The sequence below is a fragment of the Sceloporus occidentalis genome, unplaced genomic scaffold, assembly GCF_023333645.1.
Source record: "Sceloporus occidentalis isolate IW3139 unplaced genomic scaffold, rSceOcc1.0.p SCAF_4, whole genome shotgun sequence".
In the NCBI taxonomy this organism is placed as follows: Eukaryota; Metazoa; Chordata; class Lepidosauria; order Squamata; family Phrynosomatidae; genus Sceloporus; species Sceloporus occidentalis.
Window position 1 is genome coordinate 159,359,948 of NW_028316984.1, and position 21,134 is coordinate 159,381,081.

Consider the following 21,134-nt stretch of genomic DNA (forward strand, 5'->3'; position numbering starts at 1 on the left):
GAATCCCTCTTCAGCTATCTTCTTGACTAGGACAGCTTACATATCACTACTGGTAGGCATGATCTGAACCCAGCAAAGGACCAATGACCTAACACCACTGTGATTTCCTCATCAGTTCAGGTTTGGCTACGGGGAGTCCAGCCAGATGATCTGAATTTGCCTTGCTGTTCTCTCTCCATGATACAGTGTGCCCGCGTCATATGCGGCTATATGCTGAAAGCTGCACGACGAGGGGGAAATCATCCGTGCGCCGCTGCGCCCAAGCCCCATTAGTTTCAATGAGTTTTAAGCATACATGGAATTTGTCTTATGCGGGGTGGGTGGGTGAGTCCGGAACGGATACCCCGCGTAAGGCAAGGGCACACTAGATGGAAATGGTTCATGGAGTGAAAAAAAAGGCCAAGTGGTCTCTACAGACTCTGACCACTGTTCAAGCAGGGATCTGCACCAAAAGTATGAATGTATACGTCTGTAGAATAGGAGAAGAGACAGCAGATTTGTGCTGCAATGTCCCTTCCATAAGGAGAAACAATAGAGACTGGGAAGAAACTCCCAGATGCTATGTTGAATACAATAAGCAAAAGAAAGAATCCTCAAGAGAACTGCCCTGTACATGGAACGTTTTGCTGTAATAAACTATTTTTTTTAAGTCTTCTCTAAATTTAGTAACAGGGTTTTCCTCACATAGATTTGTCCCATAGTATTCTTTCTCCACGCTCAACGTGGATATAATCTGGATATAAAAAGAACCACAAGAAAAAACTCCCCAAGGAAAATTGTGCAAAAATATAACATGAAATAAATTTGTCCCACACAGGGGTAAATGTCTTCAGCATACTGGTCCAAATTGGAATAGCATGCAACTGAAAGAAAAGGGATGTAAGTATTTGCAAATTATAGTAACATTGGCGGGTTACAGACCGCCAAAAAATACGTAGTGACTACGTATTAGGGTTAGGAAGGTGCGGTGCTTCCGCACCCCCCTAACCCTAATACGTAGTCACTATGTATCTTTTGGCGGCGCCCGTTCCAGACGGCCGCCGCCATGTTTACGTCTTGGACGCATAGCGTCCAGATGTGTCACGGCGCCTATGATGTTGCGAGTGTGCCGGCGGAGCCTCGCAGCGTCATAGCTGCGCCGCAGAAAGAAGCTCCATTTTGGAGCTTCTTTTTTGCTCCATAACAGAGCCCCGCGGTTTGGCTGCAGCAGCTCCCTCACGGAGCAAACAGCGGCAGCGGCAGATCACCGCAAAGCGGTGGTTTATAACCCGCCCTTGTAATCTTTAACATAAAAATAATATGTGTATATGTTATGGAGCCAGTGCTTTGAAACCAAAGACATGTCATAGCTGTCAGGGATGATGGGAGTTGTAGCTCTTCACCTCTGGCTCGAACTCACCACCTTGTTACGCACCGGCGCTGACCAGTTTTGGCCAGTGGTTAAAGCTTTGCTCTAAAGCAGCAGAGTTACAGAGAATAGGCTGAAGACCCTGACAAACTCTCCAAGCCTTCTCACTCTTGCTTCCACAGAAGTCTTCACACTTCTTCAGGATCCAGCTGGCTCTTGTATCTTCACCCAAGACACCAGACAACTCTATATAGTCTTATATAAAAGATCTACTTTATTCTACTATATACAGCTCCAAACTATCCAACACAACTCCAATACTCCTCACTACTACCCACTACTACTACCCACAAAATACATTGGGATTCATAGCCATTATTATAGCCCTTGGAAAACACCACCCACTCTTGTCAGTTTCCACCCAGTGGGCATGTACATCCATTCTCATTGGTTCTCTTGTTTCATCCCACAATTAATGATTTCATCATCTCACCTTGTCCACTTAACAATTCTCAGGTGTGTTCAATTATCCACTTTGCATTTCTGTCCTTGGCATTTAGGACTTGCTAATTACATTACCTTTTACATCTGTGTGGCTCTTAATTGCTTCTGCTGAGTCATCCTGACTCTCACATACATGTTTTATTTCTTACACTGTATATCCCATGTTGCTTTTCCTTAACAATAGCTCTATGTGAAGAAGGTTGTTAGCTGCTTTTGAGTTGATCTTGATTCATGGCGAACCTGTGAATAGGATATATCCAAGCCCCTCTATTCTCCACCTCCCTGCTCAGGTCCTGCAGGCTCAGGGCCATGGTCTCCCTGATTGAGTCTATCCATCCGGCATGTGGTCATCCTCTCTTTCTACTTCTCTCTATCTTCCCCAGCATCAGTATCTTTTCCAATGAGTCGTGCCTTCTTACCACGTGACCAAATATGATAGCCTCAATTTAGTCATCTTGGCTACCAAGGGAGTTCTGGCTTAATCTATTCTAGGACCTATTTATTTTCTTTTGGCTGTCCATGGTATCCTCAGCACTCTTCTCCAGCAAGCCATCTCAAATGAGTTAATTTTCTTTTTATCTCCTTTCTTCATTGCCCAGTTCTCAGGTATGTACATGGTGATGGGGAATACAATGGCTTGGATGATTCTAACTTTAGCAGTGTTTTGTCTTTATTCTTTAGGATCTGGTCTAGTTCTTTCATTGCTGCCCGTTCTATTCCTAGTCTTCTTAATTCTTGACTGCAGTCTCCTTTTTGAGCAATGTTTGATCCAAGGGAAAGAAAATCTTTAACTATTTCAATTTCCTCATTGCTTACGTTGAATTTATGCAGATACTCCTTTTTTTGTTTTCTTTATGTTCAGTAACAAGCCTATCTTTGCACTTTCTTCCTTGACCTTCCTTAGTAATTTAGTCAACATTTTATAGTGTTTACCCTCCCAACAAGCTTGTGATATTGTCATTTTATAGATAGACTGGAGAAAAAGAGGAACTGAAGCAGAGGTCAGTTAAAAGGTGTGGCATGGTCTGGGGCAAATCTGTTAGGTCTAGTTAATGTGAACAGCAACTGAAGTATGTATAATCTCTCAGAATAATGTCACTTATATATTATAGGTGAAGGACCAAATGTCCTTCTGTGCAAGCATCCATACTGTACCTTGCTTTTGAAAAGATTATGACTCTTCCCCTCGACCCACACCTGAATTCTTCGAAGGCCTTCTCTTTTTGAATTTGCTGTAATTGCAATTTAGGAGCTCTGGTGGTGCAGTGGTTAAATGTCGGTACTGCAGCCACTCACTCACTGTCACAAGGATGGGAGTTCAATACCAGCCAGGGGCTCCAGGGCTGACTTAGTCTGGCATGGCATCCTTCTGAGATCGCTAAAATGAGTACCCATTTTACACATTGTGAACTGCTTAGGGAATACTTAAGTGCACTGATAAGCAGTATAGAAATGTACTTGCTATTGCTACTTGCTATTAGCAAATACCTAACAGTATTTTTTGTTAAAAAAAAACAAACTAAAATATAGTAGTTCTGAGAATGCTACTTACCCTATAATAAAAGCGTGGTATGTTCATGTAAGGGGTGTTGGGAGCTTTTCTTCCCCCTTTCCATTCTAGATAGTACTTTGTAAACAGCTCCATTTCTTCATCCTTCAGCTCTTGATCACTCCTTTTACCTAATTAACACAAGACAGGGAACACTTTAAACAAATGTCCATATATTTAACAGCATTGCCAATGAATCTTGCATAACCACTTGACTACAACTTCAAACATGGTGTCTCTCCCTCTGGCTTCTCTGTCCAATTTCCCTTCCACCTCCAAAGCTACACTATATTTAAAAATTCCTTACCACTCAGAGGATGCAGTCTCTCCAGCAGAGTTCTCATAAAAGCTCTTACTCACAAAATGACCTTTTGCTTTCCCCACATAAATTAATTATTAATTATTGTTGAAAACATTCCTTGAATAATCACTCTAACAGTTTTTAGGGCAAAAGAATTACAGCCATGTGCATTTAATAAATGTCTGATAGCTTCTTAGAAAGATACTCCATGTTTGATACTCTGCAGGGAGAAAAAACATCTTGCGCTGGACTATTTTGTCTGGAGATGGGAAGGCAAGGAAACATTAATCTGCTCTTGCTGTTTCTACACTCTTCTAATTCTTCTTGAAAGCTGTTTTGAAATAAGAAACGTGGCTGTTGTGATTTTCTTGCATGAGTTTATACATAGCAGCTTGGCCCCTATTTTAGAGTGACAATATCTTTTTCAGCAGCACAGTAAGATAGAAATGTTTCCAATGCACCTAACAAAGCAGCAAACAATAGGAGTACTGAAACACATGATTTTTTATATAGAAGCAAATAAATCAATACATAATAAAGCAAGGCTGCCAATAGGAAAAAAATTACAGGAAAACAGGCTACAAACAAAGATTATAACTACTCCTATGCATCTGGGTGAAAGACTTGCTCTTATAGCTCAGAATATTCCATGTCTATGGCAAGAAAAGAAGTAACTTGTAATTCCATTTCCAACCTGTTGTTTTTTTAAAAGATTCTTTGTGAATCGTGTTGCAGAAAATTTGCCACACAAAACAGATTAGAAGTATTCTAATAAATAAACAAATTCACATTACTGCAGGTCTGCTTTGCTTCCTAGTCTGCTGGGACATTCTTATATGTTTAATAGTCCTGTGAAGTATCACAATGGGTGCATTAGTGCATTGCTCATTGTAGACCATGATTTGCATTAACCTTTTTTTTTTGCTTAAACCATAAGATTACACAGCAGATAGACAAACAAACAATGGCTTCCTCTCCCCACCCTTCCCTCCCCTCCATTTTGTCAGCTCTTGTTTCAGAGTGGACAACTGGGAGACAAGCCACAGTGGCAATTTCAAGGTCAGAGTTTTTAAGCCAAAAACCGCATGGGTTTTGTTCTGGACTCCCCTGAAGAAAGCAAAATATGCAGGACATCAAGTCCTGTCGTTCCCAATGGTGTGCAATATGGACACAACAGTATTGGTGTGAATGCAGACACATGCAGCCATTGGGGACAATCTGCAGATGGCAAGCCCACAGAAGGGGAGAGCCAACTGTATTACAAAAATACTCTTATTCCATTTTTTTCTTTTATAAAGTCACTGTTCTGCCCCAACAGGGCATTTCTGTTATGGTTTGTTGCCCTTTGTGAAATTTTAAGTGTGTTCTATATAGATCTGTTACCAACCTAACATATCTGATTCTTTATACTGTATCTATATTTGATTGATTGTTTCTTATTAGAACTCCTCCCTCAGACTTGTTCTCCCCAGTTTTTGGCCTCACCTCTTTCAACTTCTGATGCAAAGACAAAACAGTGCTGCTCCAATGTTTGAAATTGCTGCTTTAACTGTTTCAAAACAGGACTCCAGTATTGTTTTAGACTGTTTTCAGGTGTTTGTTAAGAGTATTTGAATGTGGTTTAAAAATATTCTTATCTTTGTATTGTTTTAATTGGTTTTTATTTGTACATTAGCTTGGGAGACCTTGTGGCCTGAGGGGGAACATAGAAATAATTTTAATAAATAAAAGTCAGGACAGTAGTGAGATCTACTATGATTCCCCCTCCCCCTCATAATCTCCCCTTTAATTAAAATAAGCTTCTCATTTGAAGTAGATCATGATGTGTCAACCTGAATTGCACAAGTATTTGCATTTAAAATAGCAACAGTCTACTAGATTCGAAAGACTGCTCAGCAGAGTATTGAGTGTCAAAATTAGGATGCACGAGTACTTTTTAAAACTAAGCTGTGTTGGTAACTTTCCTAGAGAAGTATTATACCTGAATTTAGAGGTTTTATCATTTTGCTTTTTAAAATTCAGTCCAGACCATTCAAATTTATAGATAAAATTTATAGATAAAACTCTAATGCCTGATGGCCACAAGATGGCAGACATTATACACCCTTGCCAGAGTCAAGTCTGCTCATATATATATATATAGCATATATACTCACCTATAAGCCAATTTCATGCATAAGTTGAGGGAAGGTTTTGGGGGCAAAATTATGGATTTTAGTACGACCCATGGATAAGTTGAGGGTAAAACTTTGGGGCTCCTCAGTTCCATGGTGGATCTTTGGTGTTTTGCCATAGCAGTGGACAGAGGCTGCTTCTCTGCTGCAATGGGGAAATGTCCAAGCGTCATAGATGTAGCCACTTTTCCTTGGAGTGCCAAGATGTAGGGAAATCAAGAAGTCTACTTTTACAGTAGGCTGTCCCCAGAAGGACCCTTCATTGCCTGTCATCAGTTGTCTGCAGCCAGCCTGTTTGTCTCCTCACAGAAGGTGGAGATAAGGAGGTGGAGGCAAGTGGACCAGCTGTGGACAACAGAGAGTGGGAGGTGAAGAGTCCATTTGGAGACAGCCAGCTGTAAAAGAAGCACCCCCCCCCTCTGCTTCAGCAGTGCCTCTTCCGGACTTCATTGCTGAGGCAGGAAGCGTGTGTCTGTGCGCACGCGCGCGCGCATGTGTATGCATATGTGATTGGTACCTCTTTTACTGTTAAAGTATTATTTATTTTGTTATATTTATTTCATTTTTGTGCCTCCTTTCTCCCAAAAAGGGACCCAAGACAGAAGATAAAAACACTTTAAAAACTTTACAAATCTTTACAAAACAGATGAACCTATTGTTAAAGAATATTTAAGTAATTTACTCTAGATCAGGCATATTTGTGTCAAGGAATATTTGTATGAAGTTTGCTGATAAGACTCTATGAGACTACATCTGTGAGTGCTATTCCATTTACACTGCATAATGCAAGAGCAGAAGGAAGAAGCTGTGGCCTCCATCACCATGGTCACTGGTGTAGGGACCTGGCCTTCAGCAACACATTATTGCTGGTGCATGCCAGACAGTGACAACGGAGGCTGTAGCTGCTACTGCTGTGACAACAACAGCCCTTCTCAGCTCAGTGCTAGTTTCATGCTATGCTTAGTTAAGGTGTGTGTGTGTGTGTGATGCAGGACACAGCAGTAACAAAATGTTGCTAAGGGCCAATTTGCGATCCAAGGGCCTGTCAGCACAACCGCTGGGGTCCAACAACCACTGTCAGCAACTCAAACGAGTCCTGTGGTTAAATCAGACCTTTGAGCAGAGCTAGCAATTTTAGAAGCAGAACCGTGGTTCCAAAGGCAGTTGAGATAACAGCAGCTGGATGTCTTCCAGGAACTGAAGCAATGCAGGAACCTCTGGGGACACACAGCAAACTGATGCCAGACTTCTTCTGATAAACCACCAGAGAAGCCAAGTCTCCCGAAGTGCTCTTTATTCACAGTGCTATAATACAAATACAGATCTCTCCAAACTCCACAATGCATACCAAACCAACTCCTACTACAAACCCACAAGCTATCACTTGAAACCCCTGGGTTTATATAGACTCCAGACCATGTGGTCTCCCCAACCCAGTGAGTTCAGGTGTGTAACCATGTCATGTGTCCCCTGTGTAATCCAGACACGTTTCATCATCCATGGCTATGTGCACTTGGACACCAAAGTGTCCTTGAGCCAATGAGCATCAGCTGTGCTAATTAACCTTGTCCTACTGCTGAAATGCTCATGGTCAAACACACACACATCAAGCATTTCCCTGTGTGCTGTGTTTTAACCCTTGACACTCTGACAGGCCCACTGTACTTCAAAAGAATAAACTGGCAAAACCACCTCTGACTATTTTTGCCTAAGAAAACTCTATGAAATTTGTGAGGCAGGCATAAGTCAACCGGCGATGAGAAGGCAAAGGCACACACAAAGTAAAAACGTGACTATCTACAAAGGGGAAATCAATGCTGCATTCTTCACTTTGTTTGTAAAGAGTTCCCATTTTTTACTGGGGGGGGGGGGGGTTATATTCCCCTGTAGTTCCAAGATTTGATACCTCTATCCACAACAGACCTCCTGCTCCACCTACAGCCCCACACACCGACCACAGGACTGTACTGTACTATTAACTGATAGGCTGCTTGTTGCTGCTGTAGTTTACTTTGGAACATTTCGCAGTCCCAAAGTGGAGGTTGCAGAATAAGATGGGACTGAACTTGATCATAAACTTCAACAGCCCAAATTTCCTTTTTGGACGAGCCTGAGATGGTTTTGGGAAATTCAAAGGCTTACACATTTTATGGAATAAGAGCTGAACCTGATAAAGGTATCGGCACCTTGTGAATCTGGGCCTTCATTCTTACTAGTCAGCTCTGCTTTTAGTAGTGTTTAATCCAAAGTGCCAGAAAGACTCTGAGGTATTTAAACAAGTCAGCCATCATTTTGGCTCTCCCTTTCTTGCGCTTTCTGTCGCTTGTGAAGAAAACTCTGCTAGAGAGAACTTCATCCCAAAGCCACCCCAGGCTGCATCTGCACAGCAGAAATAATCCAGTTCGAGACTGCTTTAAAATGTCATGGCTCAATGCGATTGAATCCTGGGAATTGTAGTTTCATGTGGTGCCAGAGCTCTCTGACAGGGAAGGCTCAATGTCTCACAAAACCAAAGTTCCCAGAATTCCACAGTCTTGAGCCTTGGCAGTTAAAGAGGTGTCAAACCGGATTATTTCTGCAGTGTGGATGCAAAGCGAGGTCCAAAGCACACTGCAGAAATAATCCAGTCTGAGATCGCTTTAGCTGTCCTGGCTCAGTGCTGGGGAATCCTGGGAACTGTAGTTCTGGGAGACATTGAGTCTCCTCCGTCAGAGAGAGAGCTCTGCTGCCGCAACAAACTACAGTTCCCAGGATTCCTTAGCACTGAGCCAGTGCAGCTAAAGCGATCTCAAACTGGACTATTTCTGCAGCAGAGCAGACCCTTCCCCCAGATGCCAGCCCCATCCCTCCGTGGTTCAAGCGGCGCCATCCGGCCGCTCCTTCCCCGACGCGAGCACTCACGGTCGGCGCCCACGGCCAACCGCTTCTTCAGCGCCTGCTTCCAGTCCATATTCGGGCCCAGTCAAGAAGCAGCCCGCTCTCCTAACAACGGTAACATCCGGGTAACGGGAACCGCATCACACAACCGATTCCGCCATCTTAGGTGTGGGCAAAAGCAGACACCCATGAACCCTTTGAGAGGAAAATAGACCACGTGCCCTTAAGTGACATGGCTGCCGCCACCTCCGCTCTTCTTTAACTTCTCGACCCCCTATTGGCTTTTGGAGAGCACGTGCGCGGGGGTCAGCTGATGCGCTTCGAGCCCTGTGATTGGCTGAGAGTGCTCCGCGCGCGGTTCTGCCGTCGAACGTCCGTATTCTTCTGATGAAGTCTTCGCCGCGGTGGCTCTTGGCGCCAGTGAGGTCGGTTGGGGAATGTTGGGCTTTTATCCCCTTCAGAGCGGACACGGGCACTACAGTTCCCAGCATGCCCTGCGGCCCCTTCACCTAACGACCGCTTGGATAATCTGTAGAAATAACCCACTTTGAGGCCGCTTTAACTGCCCTGGCTGGAGCCTAGGGAATCCTGGGAACTGTAGTTTAGTGTGGCACCAGAGCTCTCTCTGACAGGGAAGGCCAAATGTCAATCTTCTCACTGTTCAAACTTTTCACAGACTTCCCCCACAGAAGGTGATTATTCCACATTGCTAAACGCTGGAGAACAGGGATTGTGTTTTAGGGACTCAGACAGGGGAGCTGTAATAGGCAGACATGGGTTTTGATTGTGGGTTGCAATGCTAGATTGTATTTTGTGTACTTAATCACTGTATATCTTCTTTTTATGCAGCCTGGCCTGATTTGACTGGAAAAGCTCACATCGTTCTGCTTGATATTCAAGTGTGAGAATGTGAGAGATGAGATCGTATCAAGCCTTGTTTACATTTTGAAATGATCGGGATGACTGTAAATACCGACCAAGTTTAATGAAACACAACGCTAGGCTTATTACTACGGGACTTTTTCTTGGGGTTTCAGATCTTCATCATCATCATCATGATATTTTCTATCCGAACCAGCAGCTGTGTTTTACAGACATTACTGAAGAACTATGGCATGTTCTGCCCTATGCTAAGACCTCAACAATTGCCTACAACTTTTGGGTGCTTCTTATTTACCACACCATATCAAAGGGCAAAATCAGTGGATCCGAAAGCACTTCATCCAGCCTCTGCCATGTGGCACTCCAAGGAAAGAGATGAAGGTAAAGGGGAGAGAAGACCTGGCAAAGATTGGTCTTCTCCTCGCCCTTTCAATCTGTTTGCTGCTGGTGCATCGAAGAAGAGAGCGGTGCTTCATGATGCTTTTTCAAGTGGAGAGCAGCCTATTATTTCTAGTAAGAAGATGACACTCTCTCCTCCAGAATGGCCCCTAAGTGCTGAGGAGTGGGAAAAGATGATGGGAGACTTTGTGGGAACTAAAAGGTTTGAAGAATGTATGTTTGAGCAAATGATCGTTCACAACAGCCCCGTAGATGTGGCCAAATCCTTACTAGCTGCAGTGGCTAAGCGAGACGGAGATATTGGATACGGTCTTTTGGTGAAGTACTTGGTTTTGTGTGTTTCTCAGAAACAGACAAAAGAGATCTATGATATTCATGATATTATGAAAGTCAGATTTAAGACTTTAGATACATCAGGATCTAGTCTTCTTATCAAAGGCCTGAGTGATTCACAGCGATGGAGGGAGGCCTTGATACTGCTAGAGGAAATGAAAAAAGTCATAATCCCTTCAAAGGGAAACTATGGAGACTGCATCAGGGGAGCCCTTGCAAACCAAGAAATCAGTATTGCATGCAAGCTATTTCATGAGATGCTAGGTAAGGATGTGACACCAAAATTAGAAACAATGCAAATTTTCTTTGACACTGGCAAGTGTATAAATGATGCCTCTTTTAAAAGTGAACTAATTTCCATCCTTAACTACTTAAGAGATAATCAAGTTTATCCCGGAGAAGCTTTTATGCAGAGCATAAAGCAGTGGTTTGAAAGGTGAGTTATTTATTGGTTATTTCAACTACCCAGACTCTTGTATGAAAATTGTTTAAAATCAACTGTTGATCATTATAAGCAACCCGTTAACTTATAGTGTTGTTTTTGTTGGCTGGGAATATATATCACTTCTGTGAGATCTTTGCAGTTTGTATCCTTGTACCTGGTATTGTTATAGCGAGAGCAAGTATGGTGTAATGGTTTGAACATTTGACTATGACTCCGGAGATTAGGGTTTGATTTTCCGTTTGGCCATTCAAACCCACTAGGTGACCTTGTGCAAGTCACACACTCACAGCTCCAGGACACACTATAGTTTCACCTTAGAGTCACTGTGGGCCAAAACGGACGGCCCTGAAGGGGTGGCTTCACACCGCCTCTTTGAATGCAAGGTTGGAGCTGTGGCAACTGCACATCATGCCCCCAACCTGGCTTTTTGCCGGCATAAAAAAAAGCGGCACTGTATGCTTGGGCGGGAAGTGTGACGCTAGCTTGGAGGTAGTTTTGGAGCATGCAGCACCTAAACCCCACACTCTGACACCACCCCCAAGTCAGTGCAAACGGCTGGTCTGTTTTGCCCCAATATGTCAGAAACAACTTGACAACAACAACATAGGTTATAGTAAGTTCTAGGTTTTGTTGTGTGCCTTCAAGTTGTTTCCAACATATGACAATCCAAAGGCAAACCTATCATAGGGTTTTCTTGGCAGGAATCATGAATCATTGAATTGGAAGACACCCCAAAGGTCATCTCGGCCCTGCAGATTTGGAACTCTCTTCCCGACGAGCTCCGCTCTGTTACCTCCCTTGACCTGTTTAGGAAGAAACTTAAGACCTATCTCTTCCAACAGGCTTTCCCCCATGTATCTTGACATCTGTTTCCCATCATATATGCTGCTTTCCAGCTAGTTTTGTTTTTTGGCTATGGTTTTTATTCTCTGTGGTTTTATTGTGTTTTTAATTTTGGAATGTTTTATGATGTTTATATACTGTTGTCCAAATTGTATAATGTTTTATATCCTTGTTGTAACCCTCTTTGATCTCCTTTGGAAAAGCGGGCTATAAATAAACAGTATTATTATTATTATTATTATTATTATTATTATTATTATTATTATTATTATCCAGTCCAACCCCCTGCCATGCAGAATACACAATGAACACTCCCAATGGATGGCTAACCAGCCTCTGTTTAAATGTTTAAAAACTTCCAAAGAAGGAGATTCCACACACTCAGAGGAAATGCGTTCCACTATTGAACAGCTCTTAGTGTCAGGAAGATCGTCCTAATGTTAGGGTGGAATTTCCTTTCCTGTAGTTTGAATCCATTGCTCCAGGTCCTGTTCTCTGGAGCAGCAGAAAATAAGCTTGTTCCATTATTTGCCTTTGCCTTCCTCTGATGCTGAGAGAGTGTTTCTTTCCCTAAGTCACCAAGTGAGTTTTCATGGCCAAGAAGGAATTCGAACCATGATTTCCAGAGTCTTAGTTCAACACTCAGATCACTACACTATGCTGGCTCTCCATTCTAGGTCATGATATTTTTGTGAGAAGAGGCTTCCTGTGGAGATGTGAATAAAACTACCTTTAGCAAGAAAGAGGGACATTGTTTTGACTCACAGTATGTATATGGGTTGGAGGGGTCAGTATATGTATGTGTGTAGGCGTAATTGGACTTGGGAATCGGATCACTCATAAACAATGCAAAGAAACAGTCATGTGGCCTCGACATTCTGCTTCTTTTGGATCTCTCTCATGCATAGTACAAATGCTGTTGGAGATGACCACTGGAGATAATCTTTTGGAATAACCTATTGATAATACCTGCGTAAAATAAATTAGTTTAAGACATAGTGCAACACATCTACCTTTTCAAAAAGTCCATGTTAAGCGTGCTTATAACTGAAGTTGTGCATTTGATGATACATCAGGGGTAGGAAATGAATAGCCACCCAGAAGTTGTTGTACTGTAATTTCTTGCATTCCTTAGGCTGCTGGGAAGTGCAATTCAAGAATGTTTGAAGGGTTGCACATTTCACACCCCTTTTGTACATGTTTGTTTAGAAGTAAGATTCACAGTATTGAAAAGGCTTTATTTAAAGGAAGGTATGTATAGGATGATAGGCATAGTTTTGATCTAATGGGAGGAAATTTTTCTTTCGACCATGATTAAATTATTTTTTTGTGCAATCTTTTGTAGCGTTCCAGGAGAAAACTGGAAGGGAAACTTAACTACTGTGAAAAATAGGTAAGGCTATCCCTTAATTTCTAGCTATATATAATAATTTGCTTGTTATCTTTTAGATTTTTCTACTAAATTATGCTCAGGTCTATTAAATTGATGAAGTTTTATTGATTACCATTATATGTCATCTTTTCAGTATTTCTAAGTTTCACTTCCATTTTAATTGCCATTTAGCATTGTCTCTGAATTCAGAGAAACTGGTTCATCCTAATTATGATTTACTGAAAACCCGCAGCTTCAGATCATGGGTTATAAAGCTGGTGTGTTTTAGTAAACCATTGACTGTAGTCTACATTTTGATGTTGAACTACAATTTTTGGAGGCCAGAACTCCCAGTCTCTTTATGCCTATGCTGGAGGAAGAAGTGTAGAAGCTGAAGCTTCCTCAGACTCATTCAGATCATAGCCATATTTTGTTGCTATCTTCAAGTGAGGTTAGTGGAACTCTTCTGACATTATTCTGCAAGATTATGATCTAGGGATTTGTAAACACACCTGCCAACTTTACCTCTTTTGGAGTCCATTTTTAGAAATAAAGTCCACAAAAATTCCTAGCATGAAATGTGAATTTTCTACTGTCTTACTCAGAGGCTACAAATCTACATTTCCATGTTAAAAGAGTGGACTTTTGCTTACATGGTTACTAGACTCTTGCTTAAATAGTAGGCTGATTTGATCGTTACATTAGGAAGAATCAACTTTTAACATACTGATGTTTTATAAATTGCTGATAAAGCCACTGTTGTGTGATTTTTATTGATATGGCAGTGGACAGTGCCCATCTTGTGAGAAGTTCTTGGAAAGTATTAATCTGTCTGCAGAAGAATATGACATTCTCAAAAATAAGATAATAAAGGATGTTATACAAGGAACGGACACATTTCGAAAAACAACTCCCCAGGTGCGTTGCAAGGAGATATTTATTGAATATCTGTAACACAGTTGTAATGTTGCCATCACTCTGGCAGATCATCTTTTGTTTAAAATGTTTGCTCATGTATGTTTGAGTCATATAGCTGAATGGTATCCTATTCCACCTGACATGGGAAGACAAAACCAGAAACAGCATCATATCATCAAAGTGTATTTGTATATGTGCTATGGAATGAAGAAAATTCTCTGTGTTAGCTACATTGTGTTTGAAAGTGTATTGTCAGGCAACTGATTGGATTTATTTAGGTATTTATATCCCGCCCTTCAGCCCTAATGGCTCTCAGGGCGGCTTACAATATTATTTTTAATTAGACAGTTCCCTGCCCTCAGGCTTACAATCTAAAAGACACGAAACAAAAGGAGAAGGGAATGATGGAGGGAAAGGGGATGAGGTCCAGTGGTTCTTCTCTCCCTCTAAGGCCTGGACCAAGGCAGATGGATTGGAGGGAGGGCTCTTCCTTCTTCCAGGCTAGACCTGATGGAACTGGACTTGCCTGGCGAACTCCCTCTCAGGCTGGCAGATGGCAGTTGTGGAGGGCGGAGTCTCCTTCCTTCAGGCTTAGTCCTGATGGAACTGGACTTGCCTGGCGAACTCCCTCTCAGGCCGGCAGATGGCAGTTGTGGAGGGCATTTAAGCAGACATTTGAGATACTTAAGCTTTTGCTACTCATTTGTTTGGTGTGTTTTTACTTCTGTGCATCACAAACTCACTTCTGAAAGGTTTTTACAAATGAGGAAGACTGGAGCCTTGTCAACATGTGTTGTATGATTGTGAGCATACGGTTCCATCTTGTCAGTAATAACTTGGCAGTTATGCATGAATTTGTCTACTTGGTATTTTACAGTTTAACACCAAAGGATGCAAAGTTAAAAACATCCTAAGATACTGCAGGACTAAATATCCATCAGAGATATTATTGGGGCGGGCAAATAATAGCTCTCCAGATGTTGAATTATAAATCCTGTCATCCTTCACCATTGGCAGTGATGACAAGTGCTGATTGAAATGGCAGTTCAACAACATCTGGAGGGCCATGGGGTGCACATCCATGTATTAAATAAAAAGGTCTTTAGGAATTAGAAATTCACTTTGTCTTATTTGCATTCTTGGAATGGAAAGAAAAGTCCCACTAGATGGTGCTGATGTTGCAGCTTTCATATGTTAATGACATGCAATATTAGCTGGGTCAGTAATTGTGGAGATGATCTCAAAATATAACTGTTACAGTTTAATCTGATCATTGGATTAGTAAATTTTTAGTCAGAACCACAGGATCTAACATCAGTCCAAAACACACTGCAGAAATAATCCAGTTTTAGACTGCTTTAACCACCCTGGCTCAGTGCAAGGGAATCCTGGGAACTGTACTTTATTGTGGCACCAGAGCTCTCTGACAGAGAAGGTAAATGTCTCACAAAAACTACAATTACCAGAATTTCCTAGCGTTGAGCAAGGGCAGATAAAGCAGTCTCAAAATGGATTATTTCTGCAGTGTATTTGGACCATCATTTATAAAACTTGTTATTTGTATTTCATACAATAAAATATATAAGGCACTGACTTTTTTTAAAGAGTAGGAATGCATCAAATAATGTGATGAATTGTCCTGGGAACTCTGATACATCGGTATGAACCTAACAATAAATTAATTTTTAATTTGTGTTTTTAACTAAAGGCCAGACGCCAGTATAGTTGTGAATGGGCCGCCTGCAAGGCGTGCTTTTTTGAGTACCTTTTGTGGTGGCCCCAGACTGCCCTAGGCAGGTGTGGGGCGGCTTCACCCCAATCCAGGGGCATGTGTCATCTGTACACCATACCCCCAGATTGGCCCAAAGCCACCATTTTTGGCCTGTGTGTTTCAGGCCGATGAGGCAGGTTCCTGTGGCTGCTTTAGCAATATGCTAGTCTTTGAATAATCTCTTGGATCATTGTCTAGATTGTCCTATGAACTCAATATTAAAAATTTCTCCTGGTTGGAAATGTTCAGGTATTTTAAACACAGTGAGGGCTTTTCCAGAAGGAACTTATGGTGGGAACAGCTCAGCCTTTATAACAGAATGGTTATATTTAGAGAAACATTGGATATTTAGGGAGATTCCACAGCCAGCTAATAATAGTTTATGCAACTGCTTTATGTGGAGGAAATCAAATGTAAATTAAATTATTACATCTTACTTCCAGTTAATACATTTCTTTATTTTCAAAAACAATTTAGCATATGTCTTGTGCAGAATTAGTTATTTATACACTTGCAAGTATTCAAATAGGGTAATTTTTTAGTAGCTGAGAAGGCAGCAATCACAAGTATGGGTTTGTTTTAGCAAATATGCTTTTAAGATGTTTTTTTTTTTAATGGGAACAACGGTATTTACTTTTTAGGATTGTAAGGAAGACTATATGTTTTTTTCTGGTCGATAGACCTAAACAGATATAAATGGTGTACAATCACAGATGAAATGTCTGTAGGCTATTCTGATATACTTAAAATTGATTTTGCGGTTCACTTTAAAAATGTAACTTTTTGTTTTTCCTGGTGCTAAGAATGGAAGGGTATACTTTTCTTAGAAAGTTCTTAAATCTTCATGTTTCAAAGAAGAGACAGTATAAAGGCTTGGAATGTTTTTAAAATGTACTATAGCATTACTTCCTACATTAAATAGAACGGTTGTTCTTATATCTAGTGAAACTAGAACATTAAAATTTCTTTCCATAGTGGCAAAGAAGGCTGGTAGTTTTTTCTGGTTTCTAGAGTATATATAATCTTATGGAAGTAATTATTATTGCTTGTCTCTTTATTTTAATACCCATTAGAGTAATCTGCATTTATAATCAGGTGGGTATACATGTGCCCTTTCTTGCAAAGCCACAGTGACTCACTGTAAAATGTGTGTACACATTATTGGCATTCCCCTCCCTACTTAGTCACACTATGAATCAACTCAGGTGTTTTGTGTGTGTATTAAATGTGAATTAATTGTTGAATGTAAAATAATTATTGCTAATTGTCTATGGGATCTCTTCTTTTGTACTACCATTTTCTTTTTCTTTTTTAATGAAGGCTGTTAGAAAGAGTATTTATAACATACATTTCTCAGCCAGAGCATAATTAAGGTCATTAACCTTACTCACATTATTATGAACAAAGTAAACCTCTACTGAATTGTAACTTGCGGTGCTTCCAGACTGTTGTTGTTGAGTGACTTCGGGTTGTTTTTAAATCATGGCAACCCTATTACGGGGTTTTCTTGGCAAGATTTGTTCAGAGGGGATTTGCCTTTGCCTTCCTCTGAGGCTGAGAGAGTGTGACTTCCCAAGGTTACCCAGTGGGTTTCTAGGGCTGTGCAGAGATTTGAGCCCTATTCCCCAGAGTCATAGTCCAACCCTTAAACCACTACATCACTTCCAGATTAGAGTTTTATACACCCTGATGACCCTACATCCCTTACCTAATTTTACAAGCGATCCAGACAACAATGTTTTTAGTTTGCAACCCTCCAATGTGTTGTTCTACCATTACTCCTATCTTTTTGTCATACCAGAAGAAAACCTTTAAGGAGGAAAAGGTGAAATAGCTACACAGTACCTTTTGATTGACATAGGCGCGTTACAAACCGCCATATAGGGAACGTCCTCAGGACATCCTAGGTTTAAAAAGGGGTGTCACTTTTTGACGCTCCCAAGCCTAATACGTCCTGAGGACGTACAAGATGGCGGCGCCCCATCTACATGGGGGCTGCCATGGTGGCGTCACGAACGTGCCGCCTCCAAACGAGGCGGCGCGGATGTGACACCATCGCGCCACGCAAGGGCGCTTACTGCGCCCTTTCGTCGGATCAGGAAGGAGCTCTGAAACGGAGCTCCTTCCTGGTCTTGCGTCGCTGGGCACAGCCTTTACATGGCTCCGCCCAGCGACACAAGGGAGAAAGGGGCCAAGTGGCCCCTTCTCCTCCCCGCCGCCGCGGGGTGTCCTTGGGGCTTCAAGCTCCAAGGACACCCCTTTCCAGGCTTCGGGGAAGGGGCCTTTTGCCGCTTCACCGCGGCCTGGAAAGCGGCGGATTGGGGCCTCAGCGGCTGCTGCTCTGGCCACTGAAGCCCCAATCCAACAGGGAAAGGGGCGGGTGCAGGCCGCCGCTTTTCGGCAGTCTGTAACGCGCCATATATATGTTTAGCCATAGTTGTGTGGGCTGTTGTATTAAGTGGATTAAATGTCATTCTAGTTATTCCTCTAAGCCAAGGAGACAAGCATTGATAACCCTAGTACTCAGAGGAACAGACTAAAAAATAAATGAGTTGTCGAGTTTTTTAAAATCTCACAAAATCTCTTGCTCCTCAGTCAAGAAATACAAGTATTCAAGTCACAATGGGATAAATTGCCTGTGCTCACAGAATCATATCTATTCTTTAGTGAAATAGAAAGTTCAGCTGGTTGTGTTAAATCATGTTGTTCTCCCCCCCCCCCCCCATTTGAAATGGAACTGATAATTAAGACAGAGAGCGAGCAAATGAAGCTGAAAGTACTACAGTTAGACCTCAGCAAAATAAAGTTTATCTGTTTCTGTTGATATAAGATTGTTGTTGTGTGCCTTCGTGTTGTTTTTGATTTATGGTAACCCTAAGGTGAACCTATCACAGGGATTTCTTGGGATGTTTCTTGAAAGGGGGTTTGTCATTGCTGTTGTCTGAAGCAGAGAGAGTGTGCTTGTCCAGGATAACCCCATCTACTTCCATCATCCTACTGGGATTTGAACCCTGGTCTCCACAGTAATAGTCCAGTGCTCAAACCCCTACGCCATGCTGGGTCCACAGATATAGGTTGAGTATACCTTATTTGAAGTGTTTGAGACCAAAGTATTTTGGATTTTTTTCTGATTTTGGAATATTTGCATATGCCTAATGAGGTACTTTGGAGGTGGGACCCAAGTCTAAATATAAAATTAATTTATGTTTCTTATACACATATACTGAAGATAATTTTATAAACAATATTTTAAATATTTTTGTGCATGAAACTGAGGAGCAAAGCAGACGGGTGGCTTGGAGTGGCTCCTGGTTTTTCCAGCCACAATCAACCTGGAACCACAGGCCAATGAGCCACCACCAAAGAGGGTGTTTCACTGGTCCATTTGCCAGCGGCCTCAGAGTGGTTTCCGGCTGCATCGGGGATGTGTGCTGTCTGCATGCCATGCCCCCAAAGCAGTCAGAAGCTGCTCCTTTTGGCCTGTCTGTTTCAGGCCAAGGTTTGTGTACATAGAACCAAACCCCAGTGGACAAGAAGGCCCCACTGTACATGCATAATGCTGTATCATAGAGATGGTACCTAAGGGCTGAAATAAATGGCCCTTTTGTGCCGTCTTCTGGGCAGCTTGGATGCACTTTGTTTGCACGCTGCATGCTCCCAAGCTGCCCAGAAGCCACCTGGCTGTTTATATGGGGGTGGCTTCATGATGCTCCGGCAGCACAGTGTTTATATGCTACAAACTGCCGGAGCATCTGCAGTCACAAAGCCAGCTTTTTTCTGCTCCTTTTTCAAGGCTGATTGGGGCTGCGCCATGCAGTTGCTGAGGCCCCAGTCTGCTTTCGGCTGTCCATTTCACCTCTAAGTCTTAACACAAAATTAATAGTATGTTTCAAATACACCTTATACACATAACCTGATGGTAATTTTATACAATATTTTAAATAATTTTGTGCATGAAACAAAGTTTCTGTACACTGAACCATCATAATGCAAAGGTGCTTTCGGATAAAGGAGACTCAACCTGTACAGGATATTGAACTGGTTAGGTCTTTGGTCTAATTCAGCATCTTTGCATAAAGTATCTATTAATATTTCTTTGCAAATTGAATTAAAATATTTACCAGGTAATAAATTATCTAGTAATTTCCCTGTTGAACCTCTAGCAACTAACAGATAATTTTGTGTGATTTCTGTCATCTTGCATATGCTCATTCCCTTTTAATCTGTTTTCTTGTTGCCTACCTAGTCTGACTCTTAATTACAGTGCTCCCTTCACATTTGCTGGGGTTAGAGGCACAGGACCCCCATGAAAATGGGAAAACTGCAAATAAACAACCTACTATTTTTTAACTCTCTAGGAATCTCTAGGGCGCGTTACAGACCGCCCAAAACGGGCGGTCTCGCGCCGCTGCCGGTTGCTGCGTCCGGGAACTGCAGTGGCCAAACTGCGCAGTTCCCGGGCGCAGCAAGAAAGAAGCGCCGAAATGGCACTTCTTTCTGTGGCCTGGAAGTGGCGCCGCGAGGCGCTAGTCGTGCACTCGCGGCATCACTTCCACCGCACAACACTATTAGTCTGCGATGTCAAAATGGCAGCTCCCATGTGGATAGGCGCCGCCATTTTGTACGGACTCGGTCCGTACTAGGGTTGAGGGGCGTCCGGAAGGGACGCCCCTTCCTAACCCTAATACGCCCCTTCGGTGCATCTGTAACGCGCCTAGGTCCTCCAGCACAACTCTGTTCAGCCTCCAGTGGACAGTGACATAGAATTGCACTGGAGGACCTACAGATGCCTAGATAAGTGTTTTTTCCAGGAATCTCTAGGTCCTCCAGGGTGACTTTATGATCAACATCTAGCAGTTGCATAAGAGGACCTAGAGATTCCTAGAGTGAACATATTAATAATATCTGCAAATAATCAAAGCCACAAAAATCAAAGCCACAAATGTTGAGGGATGGCTATACCCTTCCTTACTATTCTTCCCATGTCCCTTTTATTCCATATTGAACCATGTTTTACTCCATATTGTATTCATCTTTCAATGCTGGCAAAATAGTTTAAGACTTATTGCAAAGCAAATGTATCAAGATTTATTTATTCAATTTTAAAAGGGCCCTCAAGACATTTTACAGATGATAATAATCTTACAAGTAATCTAATACTGTGTTTGGCAGTGATAATGCATATAAACAGGTGTTTGTATGATGTTTCTAATTTATATTTATGTTTTGAAACACATCTAGTGTTCCTAATTTAACTAAAACAATTATGAACTGTTAAACCCAATAAAACAAAAGCATATTTTCAAATGGACATTGCATAGGGATAGAATTATAAAAGCATATCAATTCACTGAAGCCTTCTGAAATAAATGTAATCCAATTGTTTCAACACAATATGCAAGCCTGTAGATTTATGTA

The 21,134-nt window shown here is 41.8% G+C and overlaps 2 protein-coding genes across 5 annotated transcripts in view; one reads left to right on the plus strand and one right to left on the minus strand.

The window, feature by feature from the left end:
- Positions 1-8,976, minus strand: part of PPP2R3C (protein phosphatase 2 regulatory subunit B''gamma) — a 32,232-nt gene extending 23,256 nt beyond the window's left edge. Inside the window, exons 1-2 of one of the 3 annotated variants that reach the window (XM_089522109.1) lie at positions 8,778-8,976; positions 3,405-3,532 (exon numbers count right to left, since the gene is read on the minus strand). In XM_089522109.1, the coding sequence (XP_089378235.1) occupies positions 3,405-3,532; positions 8,778-8,826 (177 nt within the window). In that variant the 5' untranslated portion in view covers positions 8,827-8,976. Of the gene's footprint in view, positions 1-3,404; positions 3,533-5,858; positions 6,220-7,782; positions 7,881-8,777 lie in introns of those variants that run through there. The other 2 variants (XM_089522108.1, XM_089522110.1) reach the window with 2 other exon arrangements.
- A 133-nt stretch (positions 8,977-9,109) lies between these two features.
- Positions 9,110-21,134, plus strand: part of PRORP (protein only RNase P catalytic subunit) — a 59,712-nt gene continuing 47,687 nt past the window's right edge. The window contains exons 1-4 of one of the 2 annotated variants that reach the window (XM_089522114.1): positions 9,110-9,178; positions 9,603-10,803; positions 13,001-13,048; positions 13,813-13,945. In XM_089522114.1, the coding sequence (XP_089378240.1) occupies positions 9,809-10,803; positions 13,001-13,048; positions 13,813-13,945 (1,176 nt within the window). In that variant the 5' untranslated portion in view covers positions 9,110-9,178; positions 9,603-9,808. Of the gene's footprint in view, positions 9,179-9,396; positions 9,446-9,602; positions 10,804-13,000; positions 13,049-13,812; positions 13,946-21,134 lie in introns of those variants that run through there. The other variant, XM_089522113.1, reaches the window with a different exon arrangement.